Here is a 13,078-nt window from a genome sequence, read left to right as displayed (position 1 = left end):
ATCTATGTTAAAAAAAAAGAAATATAAGAAACAGAGCAGAGGTTGGCAAACTACCTACTTCTGTACATCTAAACTAATGTACATTTGTACATTCTTAACTAAGAACAGTTTGTACATTTTTATTGCTTGGGGTTAAAACAAGAAAATATTTTATGAGATGCAAAAATTAAATAAAATTCCAATTTCATTCTCTGTAAATGCAGTTTGTTGGAACATAGTCCTATTCATTTGTTTATGTATTGTCACAACAACAGAGTTCTGAAGTTTCCAGAGAGGGGGCTTAAGTACTATAGTGCATTTTTCCAACCCCTTTTCCCCCAACATCTGTATAACTTGCTTTATTCAAAGGTACATTTGCAAATATGATCAAAAAGAGGTGTGAAAAGTGCTTGTACATCTCTGAAATGCTGCAACTGAGAAGTGACCAAATCTAAGCTTGCTGGCTGGATGTTGGGAGACTCAGGAGGAAACTACAGCCAGGCAGCTAAGGAGGGAGAGAGACCACCACCGTCCAGGGAGCAAGACCACCCAGAGTCTAACTGAGCACCCTCCAGGGAGTGAAACCACAGAGAGCCAGCCATGGTGAGGATGGGGGAGGTGGGGGGGTGGAAGGGGGCCCACTGAGAGCTGGCTCCTGGCTGAGGAGCGAGACAGCTGGTGTTTGTGCTGCGGCGCCTTTGTACTATCGTGTGCCTGGACACTGTCGCATGTTTATGGCGTCACAGGTTGTGCGCTCCAGTCCTGACGTCCTTGAGACACGCCCACATGGCTGCGGCACTGACTGGCTCTCGCACTGGGCCTGGAGAGTCCTGGCCCACGACCCCGAGCCTCCTCCTGCTCCTGTTTTTCCTGCCTCCCACCCAGGTTGCAGCCACAGCCCACAGGCACCCTGCCAGTGAGGAGGTCGCCTTTAGCCGTGATGTGGGTAGGACCCCTCCAAGCCCAGGTTGGCGGTGGTCCTGGCGGTGAATCCGGTGAATCCTGGGCTTCTGACTCCCCAGGGTGGAGACCCAGCCTTGCGCGGTCCTTTCCTTTTTCCACGCCTCCCACTCTGCCTCCCTTCACTTTGCACGTGGCCAGGCCCACCCTGGCGCCGCTGCAGCTCACACCGTTTGTCATTCTTCCTTCAGCCTGTGGCCAGCGTCATGTGCAAGGGAAGATACTGGGAGGTGTGGATGCCCTTGAGACAAAGTGGCCCTGGCAGGCCAGTGTACACTATGCAGGTTTCCATATCTGTGGGGGGTCCATCGTTGATGAGTACTGGATCCTGTCGGCTGCCCACTGCTTTGACAGGTGAGTGGGCCGTGATGGATACCCTTCCCATGGAGGCCTAGGGCTGCAGGAGGAACCACATGGACCACATAGGACTGGGACTTCTTGGAGTTGGGGAGAGAGTGGGACCCAGCACACAGCTTCATTCACTACAGCTTCTTGCACAGGACTGAGGACTCCTTTAGGGCCGTCAGCTCTTCCAGATAGGTGTGGAACAAAATAATAGGATGAGAGGTGAGGTGAGGAGTCACATCTTAGGATGATAAGATGAGAGGTGATGAAAGACTTATCCTCATCGGCAACTCACTGTACATCTGACAAGCTCACCATCCAGCAGATACTGGTGAGTCCTTGAATCCTCCACGTACTCAGGTCAGGACTTCTTTGGGGGCAATTCTGCCAGTCAGGTCCCTACTGTGCTGGAACGACTCACTTCCCACATTCTGGCTGAGAGCTTGGATACCCAGGCCCCCATGTTCCAGGACTCCTTGGGCCTGTGAGCTCATGGAAGCTCCTCTTCCCATGTGTCAGGTGCTTGAACCACTGTACTTTTGTTCTCTGTCTCTACAGGAATAAGAACATTAAGGCATTTGATATCTATGTGGGTCTTGTGGACCTCAAGGTTGCAGGCAATCACACACAGTGGTTTGAGGTGAATAGGGTGATCATACACCCCACATATGGATTGTATCACCCTATTGGAGGTGACATCGCTCTGGTGCAGCTGAAAACCCGCATTGTTTTTTCCGACTCTGTGCTTCCCATCTGTATTGCACCCCCAGACTTGACTCTTTCAAACCTTTCTTGCTGGGCTACAGGATGGGGATACATCTCTCGACAAGGTAAGAAACAAAGTGCAGGGTGGATCCCTTTATTGGAGCTTGTGGAAGGGATGATGGCTTTATGACATTACTGGAGAGAACACGTTCTGTCCATTAAGGGGCTGCAAATATCTGAGGACTGGAATCTTTATGCATCAATCACTATATGTTTCTCTGTCAATGTGGAGTTGTACTTTATTCCTGGCTGGCTTTGTTGTATACAGAGAAGTAGTTACATCTACTTTGAGTGTGAAACTAATATTTTGTATACCAAGAGCACAAATTTCCAGCATAGTTGTTCTTAAAATTTTAAGTTCAATTTATAATCTTTTTAACCTATGAAAAAACATATTAGTTATTCTAGTTATCTATAAAGACCTTGTACTTGCTTTCTAGGTTTAAATCTTTGTATTTTAGGATTTCTATGGTTATATAAAAGATTATTTTTATTTATTTTTAATTTTTATTAATTTTTTATTTTATTATTTTTTAATATAAATTCCTTTAATTGGAGGTTAATTACTTTACAATATCATATTGGTTTTGCCATACATCATGAATCCGCCACCGGTATACACGTGTTCCCCATCCTGAACCCCCTTCCCTCCTCCCTCCCCATACCATCTCTCTGGGTCATCTCAGTGCACCAGCCCCAAGCATCTTGTATCATGCATCAAACCTAGACTGGTGAGTCGTTTCATATATGATATTATACATGTTTCAATGCCATTCTCCCAAATCATCCACCCTCTCCCTCTCCCACAGAGTCTAAAAGACTGTTCTATACATCTGTGTCTCTTTTGCTGTCTCGCATACAGGGTTATCGTTACCATCTTTCTAAATTCCATATATATGTGTTAGTATACTGTATTGGTGTTTTTCTTTCTGACTTACTTCACTCCGTATAATAGGCTCCAGTTTCATCCACCTCATTAGAACTGATTCAAATGTATTCTTTTTAATGGCTGAGTAATACTCCATTGTGTATATGTACCACAGCTTTCTTATCCATTCGTCTGCTGATGGACATGTAGGTTGCTTCCATGTCCTGGCTCTTATAAACAGTGCTGTGATGATTGCATTTGCTAATCAGACATAGCTGTTGATTTCTGTGTATTGATAATATTTCCACCCACCATATAGGACTAATTTTTAATAGTTTGTCAGTTGATTATTTAGTTGTTCTAGATTTTTAAATATATTTTCTTCAGATAAAGCTTGTTTCATCACTTCCTTTTCTATATCTTATCCTTAATTAATTTTTCTTATCTTATTGCAATGACTAGAACCTCTAGTAGAAATGTTGCTAGGTCTCTTTTTCTTGTTTTTTATTTTAATTGAAATGCTTCTAATAGCTTACTATTGCATCTGTGACTTGATTTGGAGATTTGAAATTGATATCTTATATCAGTTTAAGAAAGTTTAACATCTGCTTTACTTAATTAAAAAAACTCTCATTGAAGTTAAACTGATATAAATTCAAATTAGAATGTTAAAACTTTAGAATGTTAAATGTAATCCCCATGGTAAACATGAAAGGAAATTAAGAGGGAATTTAAATATTTCACTACAAAAAATCAACTAAATGATAAAAAGACAAGAATGCAAGAAAATGAGGCAAGGGGGAAGCTATAAGGCGTGTAGAAAGTAAGTAGTAAAATGACAGAAGTAAGTTGCTCCTTACCAATAATTACTTTGAATGTAAATGGTTGAACTCTCAAATCAAAAGACAGAAACTGGAATTAGGGAGATAAAGCCAAGATGGCAGAGTACACCTCCTCTCACTGGAACACATAAATTACAGTCATTGATAAAACAAATATTGATGAGAAAGACTGGAATCCACCAGAGAATATTTTCTACAACTAAAGATGGGAACCATAAAGAGATGGGTAGGAAGGGCAAAATCATAGTATAGTCAAGACCTATACGCTTGGGTGGATGACCCACAAATAGGAGGATAATTACAAACATGGAGCTTCTCCCCAAGGAATAAAGGGTCTGAACCGCACATTGGGCTCCCCGGTCCTGGGGTCCTATACCAGGAATATTTGGTTTTGGAGGCCAACAGGCCTTACTTTTGGGATACCCAGAAAGCTGTGAGAAATAAAGACTCCACTCTTCAAAGGCACATATAAAATCTCACATGCTCCAGGACCTAGAGCAGAGTAGTAATTTGAAAAGAGCCTGGGTCAGATCCACCTGCTTATCTTGGAGAGTCTCCCCGAGAGGTAGGAAGCAACTGGAGCTCATCCCGCAGACATAGACACTGGTGGCACCATTTAAAGAGGACTTCCCTGGTGGCTCAGATGGTAAAGTGTCTGCCTGTAATGCGGGAGACATGGGTTCGATCCCTGGTTTGGGAAGATCTCCTGGAGAAGGAAATGGCAACCCACTCCAGTACTCTTGCCTGAAAAATCCCATGGACAGAGGAGCCTGGTAGGCTACAGTCCATGGTGTTGCAAAGAGTTGGACACGACCATTTAGGGGAGCTCATTCTATCACATGGACACTGGTGTTGACAAGCACTATTTTAAAATCCTCTGTCTAGTTTACTGGGCTTCCCCAGTGTAAAGGACAGAGAAGGCAATGGCATCCCACTCCAGTACTCTTGCCTGGAAAATCCCGTGGATGGAGGAGCCTGGTAGGCTGCAGTCCATGGGGTTGCTAAGAGTCGGACACAACTGTGTGACTTCACTTTCACTTTTCACTTTTATGCATTGGAGAAGGAAATGGCAACCCACTCCAGTGTTCTTGCCTGGAGAATCCCAGGGATGGGGGAGCCTGGTGGGCTGCCATCTATGGGGTCGCACAGAGTTGGACACGACTGAAGCGACTTAGCAGCATCAGCAGCAGTGTAAAGGATCTGCCTGCAATGCAGGAGACCCAGGTTCAATCCCTAGGTCAGGAAGATCCCCTGGGGAAAAGAATGATTACCAACTCCAGTACTCTTGCCTGGAGAATTCCATGGAGAGAGTAGCCTGATGGGCTACAGTCTGTGGGACTGCAAAGAGTAGGACACGACTCAGTTCACCACTGACCCACCTGGGAAGCCCACATTACATCCCTGGTACTTATTTATCTTGTAACTGCTGGAAGTTTATAACCTTTGACCACCTTCAACCAATTCCATCCTCAACACTCCCCTGCCACTGGTAATCACAAAACTAATCTCTTTTTCTATAAGTTTGTCTTTGAAGTCTAATTGATATGTTAGTTCCAGTTACATGACATAGTGATTTGGTATTTCTCTACAACTCAAAATTATCACCATAATAAGTCTGATTACAACATGTCACCATACAAATATATTACATAATTTTTTATTTTATTCCACACACTGTACATTTCATACCTGTGACTCATTTATTTTACAACTGGAGGTTTGTACCTCTTAATCTTCCTCACCCATTTCTTTCCTTACCCCAGCCCCTCACCTCTGGCAACCACCTGTTTTTTCTCTGTGTCTATAACTCTGTTCTGTTTGTTCATTTGTTTTCTTTAGATTCCACACATAAGTGAAATCATACAATATTTGGGCTTCCTTGGTGGCTCAGATGGTAAAGAATCTGCCTGCAGTGCGGGAGACCTGGGTTCAGTCACTGGGTTGGGAAAATTCCCTGCAGAAGGAAATGGCACCCAACTCCAGTATTCTTGCCTGGAGAATTCCATGGATAGAGGAGCCTGGTGGGCTATAGTCCATGGAGTTGCAAAGAGTCAGACATGACTAAGCAACTAACACACACACACACACACACACACACACACACACACACAATATTTGTCTTTTTCTGTCTGACTTATTTCATTTAGCACAATATCTTCAAGATCCATCCATGTTGTTGCAAACGGTAAGATTTCATTCTTTTTTGTGGCTGGTTAATGTTCCATTATATATACGTACCACATCTTCTTCAGTTCAATTCACTTCATTTCAGTTGCTCAGTCGGGTCTGACTCTTTGCTACCCCATGGATCACAGCACGCCAGGCCTCCCTGTCCATCACCAACTCCCAGAGTTCACTCAGACTCACGTCCATTGAGTCAGTGATGCCATCCAGCCATCTCATCCTCTGTCGTCCCCTTCTCCTCCTGCCCCCAATCCCTCCCAACATCAGGGTCTTTTCCAATGAGTCAACTCTTCGCAACCACTCATCTATTAATGGGCACTTAGGTTAGTTTAGATCTGAAGTGAGTCTCTTGTAGGCTCTTATATATGGGTCTTATATTTGCATCCATTTTATGTCATTTGATTGGAGAATTTAGTTCATTTATATCTAAAGTAGGTGTTAACTACTGCTGTTTTGTTCATTGGTTTGGGATTGCTTTTATAGCTCTTTTTTGTTCCTTTCTTCTTCCTTTGTTCTATTTCCTCATGATTTGATGGCTATATGTAGCATTTTGCTTAGATTCCTTTCTTTTTCTGTGTGTCTATCTATCTATTATAGATTTTCTTTGTGTTTACCATGAGGTTTATATAACTCTTCTATAATACCCATGATTATTTTACATTGCTGATCTTTTATTTTCAAATGTATTTTTAACAACACTGCATATTTACTCCCCTTTCTTCAAGATTATTGTTTTTATATATTTACTTCTTTTTGATCATGTATTTCTTAACTACTTATTGTGGATATAGTTTTGGCATTTTGTCTTTTAACCTTCTTATTGGCTTTGTATGTGTTTGATTTACTATCTTCACATGTATTTGCTTTTACCAATGAGCTTCTTCCTTTCATAATTCTCATGTTCTAGTTGTGGCTTTTTTTTTTTTCACTTAGAGAAGTCCTTTTAATATTTCTTGTAAAGTTGGTTTGGTGGTGCTGAACTCTTTTATTCTCATCCGTAAAACTTTCAATCTCTCCATCAAATCTGAATGAAAACTTTGCTAGGTAGATTATTCTTGGTTGTAGGTTTTTCCCTTTCACCCCTTTAAGTTAATCATGCCATTCCCTTCTGGCCTGCAGAGTTTCGCTGAAAATCAACTGATAACCTTATGGGAGTTCCCTGTATGTAATTTGTTGCTTTTCCCTTGCTGCTTTCAATATTCTCTCTTTGTCCTTAATTTTTGCCATTTTAATCACAGTGTGTCTTGGTGTGGTCCTTTTTGGTTGATCCTGTGTGGGCCAACTCTGTGCCCCATGGACTTGATGTCTGTTTCCTTTCCCAGGTTAGGAAATTTTTCAGCGATTATTTCTTCAGATATGTTCTCTGCCCCCATTTCTGTCTCTTCTCATTGTGGGTTCCCTGTCATGCTGGTGCGTTTAATCTTGTCCCAGGGATCTCTGAGGCTATCCTCAGTTCTTTTAATTCTTTTTACTTTATTCTGCTCTTCAGCAGTTATTTCCACCATTTTATCTTCCAGCTCACTGATCCATTCTTCTGCTTCAGATATTCTGCTATTGATTCCTTCTAGAGTGTTTTTAATTTCAGTAATTGTGTTGTTTGTATGTTTATTCTTTAACTCTTCTAGGTCTTTGTTAATTGATTCTTACATTTTCTCCATTCTATTTTCAAGGTTTTTGATCATCTTTACTATCATTATTCTGAATTCTTTTAGAGGGGAGGAGAGGGTGAGATGTATGGAGAGAGTAACATGGAAACTTACAGTCAGTTCAGTTCAGTTCAGTCTCTCAGTCATGTCCAACTCTTTGTGACCCCATGAACCATAGCACGCCAGGCCTCCCTGTCCATCACCAACTCCCAGAGTTCACCCAAACCCATGTCCACTGATTGTGTCGGTGATGCCATCCAACCATCTCATTCTCTGTCATCCCCTTCTCCTCCCACCTTCAATCTTTCCCAGAATCAGAGTCTTTTCCAATGAGTCAACTCTTTGCATGAGGTGGGCAAAGTATTGGAGTTTCAGCTTCAACATCAGTCCTTCCAATGAACACCCAGGACTGATCTCCTTTAGAATGGACTGGTTGGATCTCCTTGCAGTCCAAGGGACTCTCAAGAGTCTTCTCCAACACCACAGTTCAAAAGCATCAGTTCTTTGGTGCTCAGCTTTCTTCACCATCCAACTCTCACATATGTAAAATAAATAGTCAATGGAAATTTGCTGTATGTCCCAGGGAACTCAAGAGGGGTGGGATGGGGAGGGAAATGGGAGGGAGGTTCAAGAGGGAGGGGACGTATATTTACCTATGGCTGATTCATGTTGATGTTTGACAGAAAACAACAAAATTCTGTAGAGCAATTATCCTTCAATTAAAAAATAAATAAAATTTTAAAAAAGCATCAATTCTTTGGTGCTCAGCTTTCTTTATGGTCCAACTTTCACATCCATACATACTGGAAAAGCCATAGTTTTTTGACTGTATGGACCTTTGTCAGCAAGTAATGTCTCTGCTTTTTAGTATACTGTCGAGGTTTGTCATAGCTTTTCTTCCAAGAAGCAACCGTCTTTTAATTTCATGGCTGCAGTCACTATCTGTAGTGATTTTGGAGCCCAGGAAAATAAAGTCTATCACTATTTCTATTGTTTCCCCATCTATTTGCCATGAAATGATGGGACCAGATGCCATGATCTTCATTTTTTGAATGTTGAGTTTTAAGCCAAATTTTTCACTCTTCTCTTTTACTTTCATTAAGAGGCTCTTTAGTTCCTCTTGGTTTTCTGCAGGGATGGTGTCATCTTAAACCATCTTCATCTATATATTTTCTTTTTTTCTGTTCTGTTCCGCTTCATTGATGGTCTTTATTAACACAATCTTGTGGATGATAGCCATTCTGACAGGTGTGAGGTGGTATTTCACTGTGGTTTTGCTTTGCATTTTTCTGATGATTAGCTGTGTTGAGCATCTTTCCATGTGCCTGTTGGCCATTTGTGTGTCTCCTCAGGGAAAATGTCAGTTCAAGTCTTCTGTCCGTTCCAAAATTGAACTTAGATAGATAAGAGATATACATATAGATAGATATAGATATAAATATAGAGAGAGTTGTATAAGCTACTATATATTTTGGATAGTAACACTTATAGGACATATTACTTGCAAATATTTTCTCTCATTCAGTAGGATGTCTTTTCATTTTGTAACTTTCTTAGTGGTATCCTTTACCATGCTAAAATTTTTGAGTTTAACTAGATTTCATTTGTTTATTTTTTTATTTTCCTTTCTTTCCTAAAGAGACCAGCCCCAAACACTATTGCTATAATTCATGTCAAAGAGTGTTCTGCATATATTCCCTTTTAGGAATTTTGTGGTTTCAGGTCTTGCATTTTAGTCTTTAATCTATTTTCAATTTATTTTCATATGTGGTATGAGAAAATGTTTTAATTATTTTACATGCAGCTATTCCAATTTCCCAGCACCATTTATTGAAGATGGCCTTTTCCCCATTGTATATTTTTCCTGTTTTGTTGTAGATTGATTGACCGTAAGTGTGTGGATTTATTTCTGGGTCCTCTATTGTTTTCCATTGATCTATGTGCCTATTTTATGTGCCAGTACCACACTGTTTGCGTACTGAAACTTTGTAGTATAGTCTGAAGTCAGCCACCATGATTCTTATAACTTTGTTCCCTTTTCTCAACATTGCCTTGGCTATTTGTGTGTGTGTGTATAACTCCATATAAATTTTAGAATTATTTGTTCTAGTTCTGTGAAAAATATCATGGGTTTTTTGGTGAGGGTTGCATTAAATCTGTAATGACTTTGGGTAGTATGACCATGTTGTGCTGTGCTTAGTCACTCAGTTGTGTCCAAATCTTTGCAACCTCATGGACTGCAGCCCTCCAGGATCCTCTGTCCATGGCAATTCTCCAGGCAAGAATACTGGTGTACATTGCCATGCCCTCCTCCAGGGGATTGTCCCAATCCAGGGATCAAACCCAGGTCTTCTGCACTGCAGGCAGATTCTTTACTGCTGAGCCATACACAGACACACACACACACACACACACACACACACACATTTGTTGCTGTTCAGTCACTAAGTCATGTCTGACTCTGCAACCTCATGGACAACAGCATGCCAGGCTCCTCTGTCCTTCACTATCTCCCAGAGTTTGCTCAGATTCATGTCCATTGAGTCAGTGATACTCTCTAACCATCTCATCCTCTGCTGCCTCCTTCTCCTTTAGCCTTCAGTCTTTTCCAGTAAGTTGGCTCCTTGCATCAGGTGGCCAAAGTATTGGAGCTAAAGTTTCAGTGAATATTCAGGGTTTACTTCCTTTACGATTGACTGGTTTGATCTCCTTGCAGTCCAAGGGACTCTCAAGAGTCTTCTCCAGCACCACAGTTCAAAAGCATCAGTTCTTTAATGCTCAGCCTTCTTTATGGTCCAACTCTCACATTTGTACAAGACTACTAGAAACATACGGATTTTGTTGGCAAAGTGATGTCTCTGCTTTTTAACGTGCTGTCTAGGTTTGTCATGATTTTCCTTCCAGGGAGTAAATGTCTTAATTTCATGGCTTCAGCCACCACCCACAGAGATTTCAGAGCCCAAGAAAATAAATTCTGTCACTGCTTCCACTTTATCCCTTCCATTTGCCATGAAGTGATGGGGCCAGATGCCATGATCTTAGTTTTTGTAATGCTTAGTTTCAAGAGAGCTTTTTCAGTCTCCCCTTTCTTTTTTTAAAAATATAAATTTATTTATTTTAATTGGAGGCTAATTACTTTACAATATTATAGTGGTTTTGCCATACATCAACATGAATCCACCACGGGTGTACACGTGTTCCCCATCCTGAGCCCCTCCTCCCACCTCCCTCCCTATACCATCCCTCTGGGTCATCCCAGTGCACCAGCCCTGAGCATCCTGTGATGCATTGAACCTGGACTGGTGATTCATTTCACACATGATATTATACATGTTTCAATGCCATTCTCCCAAATCATCCCACCCTTGCCCTCTCCCACAGAGTCCATAAGACTGTTCTATACATCTGTGTCTCTTTTGCTATCTCACATACAGGGTTATCATTACCATCTTTCTAAATTCCATATATATGCATAGGTATACTGTATTGGTGTTTTTCTTTCTGGGTACACTCTGTATAATAGGCTCCAGTTTCATCCACCTCATTAGAACTGATGCAAATGTATTCTTTTTAATGGCTGAGTAATACTCCATTGTGTATATGTACCACAGCTTTCTTATCCATTTGTCTGCTGATGGACACCTAGGTTGCTTCACTCTCCCCTTTCACCCTCACCAAGAGACTCTTTAGTTCTTCTTTGCTTTCTGCCCTTAGAGTGGTATCATCTGCATATCTGAGGTGGTTGATATTTGTCCCAGCAGTCTTGATTCCAGTTTGTGATTCATCCAGCCTGGCATTTTGCATGATGTACTTTGCATATAAGTTAAATAAGCAGGGTGATAATATACAACCTTGTCATACTCCTTTCCCAATTTTGAATCAGTCAGTTGCCCCATGTTTAGTTCAAACTGTTGCTTCTTGACCTACATACAAGTTTCTCAGAAGACAGGTATGGTGGTCTGATACTCCCATCTCTTTAAGAATTTTCCACAGTTGTTTATACAGCCTTTGACTGTGTGGATCACAGCATATGTGTGTGTATATATATGTTTCAGTTCAGTTCAGTCGCTCAGTCGTGTCTGACTCTTTGCGACCCCATGAATCACAGCATGCCAGGCCTCCCTGTTCATCACCACCTCCCAGAGTTCACTCAGGCTCATGTCCATCGAGTCAGTGATGCCATCCAGCCATCTCATTCTCGGTTGTCCCCTTCTCCTCCTGCCCTCAATCCCTCCCAGCATCAGGGTCTTTTCCAATGAGTCAACTCTTCGCATGAGGTGGCCAAGGAGCTTCAGCTTTAGCATCATTCCTTCCAAAGAAATCCCAGAGTTGATCTCCTTCAGAATGGACTGGTTGGATCTCCTTGCAGTCCAAGGGACTCTCAAGAGTCTTCTCCAACACCACAGTTCAAAGGCATCAATTCTTTGGCGCTCAGCCTTCTTCACAGTCCAACTCTCACATCCATACATGACCACAGGGAAAACCATAGCCTTGACTAGACAGACCTTAGTCAGCAAAGTAATGTCTCTGCTTTCGAATATACTATCTAGGGTTTTGTATACATCATGTCATCTGAAATAGTGACCATTTTACTTCTTCCCTTCCAGTTTGGATACTTTTTATTTCTTTTTCTTGTTGGCCTCTGTAACTAGGACTTCCAGTCAGTCAATCAGTTCAGTTTCTCAGTTGCATCCGACTGTTTGCAACATCAGGGACTGCAGCATGTCAGGCTTCTGCGTCCATCACCAACTCCTGGAGCTTGCTCAAGTTCATGTCCATCGAGTCGGTGATGCCATCCAACCATCTCATCCTCTGTCATCCCCTTCTCCTCCTGCCTTCAATCTTTCCCACAGGACTTCCAATACTATGTCAAACAAAAGAGGAAAGATTGGGCATCTTTGTCTTAATCCTGATTTTAGAGGAAAACCTTTCAGCTTTTCAGCATTGAGCATGGCATTAGCTGTTGGTTTCTCATAATTAGCCTTTATTATATTGAGATATGTCCTCTATATACTAACTCTGAAGGGAGTTTTTTTTTATCATAAATGGATTTTGAATTTTGTCAAATGCTTCTTCTGTGTCTATTGAGATGATATTGTGATTTTTATCTTTCCTTTTGTTAATGTGGCAGGAGGGCATGGAAACCTACTCTAGTATTCTTGCCTGGAGAATCCCCATGGACAGAGAAACCTGGCAGGCTACAGTCCATGGGGTTGCAAACAGTCAGACATGACTGAAGTGACTTAGCACTTGTTAATGTGGTATATCACATTGATATTGAACCATCTGCAGATATCGAACCATCCTTGCATCCCTGTAATTAATTTCTTTTGATCATGGTTTGATTTTTTTATATACTGTTGAATTCAGTTGGCTAAGACACTGAGAATTTTTTTAATCTATATTCATCAGGATATTGTCCAGTAGTTTTCATTTTTATAATGTCTTTGTTTTTGATATCAGGAAAATGGTGGTCTTGCAGAATGAAT

The 13,078-nt window shown here is 41.4% G+C and overlaps 1 protein-coding gene across 1 annotated transcript in view; it reads left to right on the top strand.

Annotated features, from left to right (window-relative positions):
- Nucleotides 1-765: 765 nt before the first annotated feature.
- PRSS38 (serine protease 38) overlaps nt 766-13,078 on the top strand; it is a 37,642-nt gene continuing 25,329 nt past the window's right edge. Inside the window, exons 1-3 of the mRNA XM_027969217.2 lie at nt 766-925; nt 1,131-1,293; nt 1,843-2,114. Coding sequence (XP_027825018.2) covers nt 766-925; nt 1,131-1,293; nt 1,843-2,114 — 595 coding nt within the window. The remainder of the gene's footprint in view (nt 926-1,130; nt 1,294-1,842; nt 2,115-13,078) is intronic.

Source organism: Ovis aries, chromosome 5 (genome assembly GCF_016772045.2).
Source record: "Ovis aries strain OAR_USU_Benz2616 breed Rambouillet chromosome 5, ARS-UI_Ramb_v3.0, whole genome shotgun sequence".
NCBI classification, from domain to species: Eukaryota; Metazoa; Chordata; class Mammalia; order Artiodactyla; family Bovidae; genus Ovis; species Ovis aries.
Note: the sequence above shows the minus strand (reverse complement) of the source record. Positions and strands in the feature narration are given on the sequence as shown.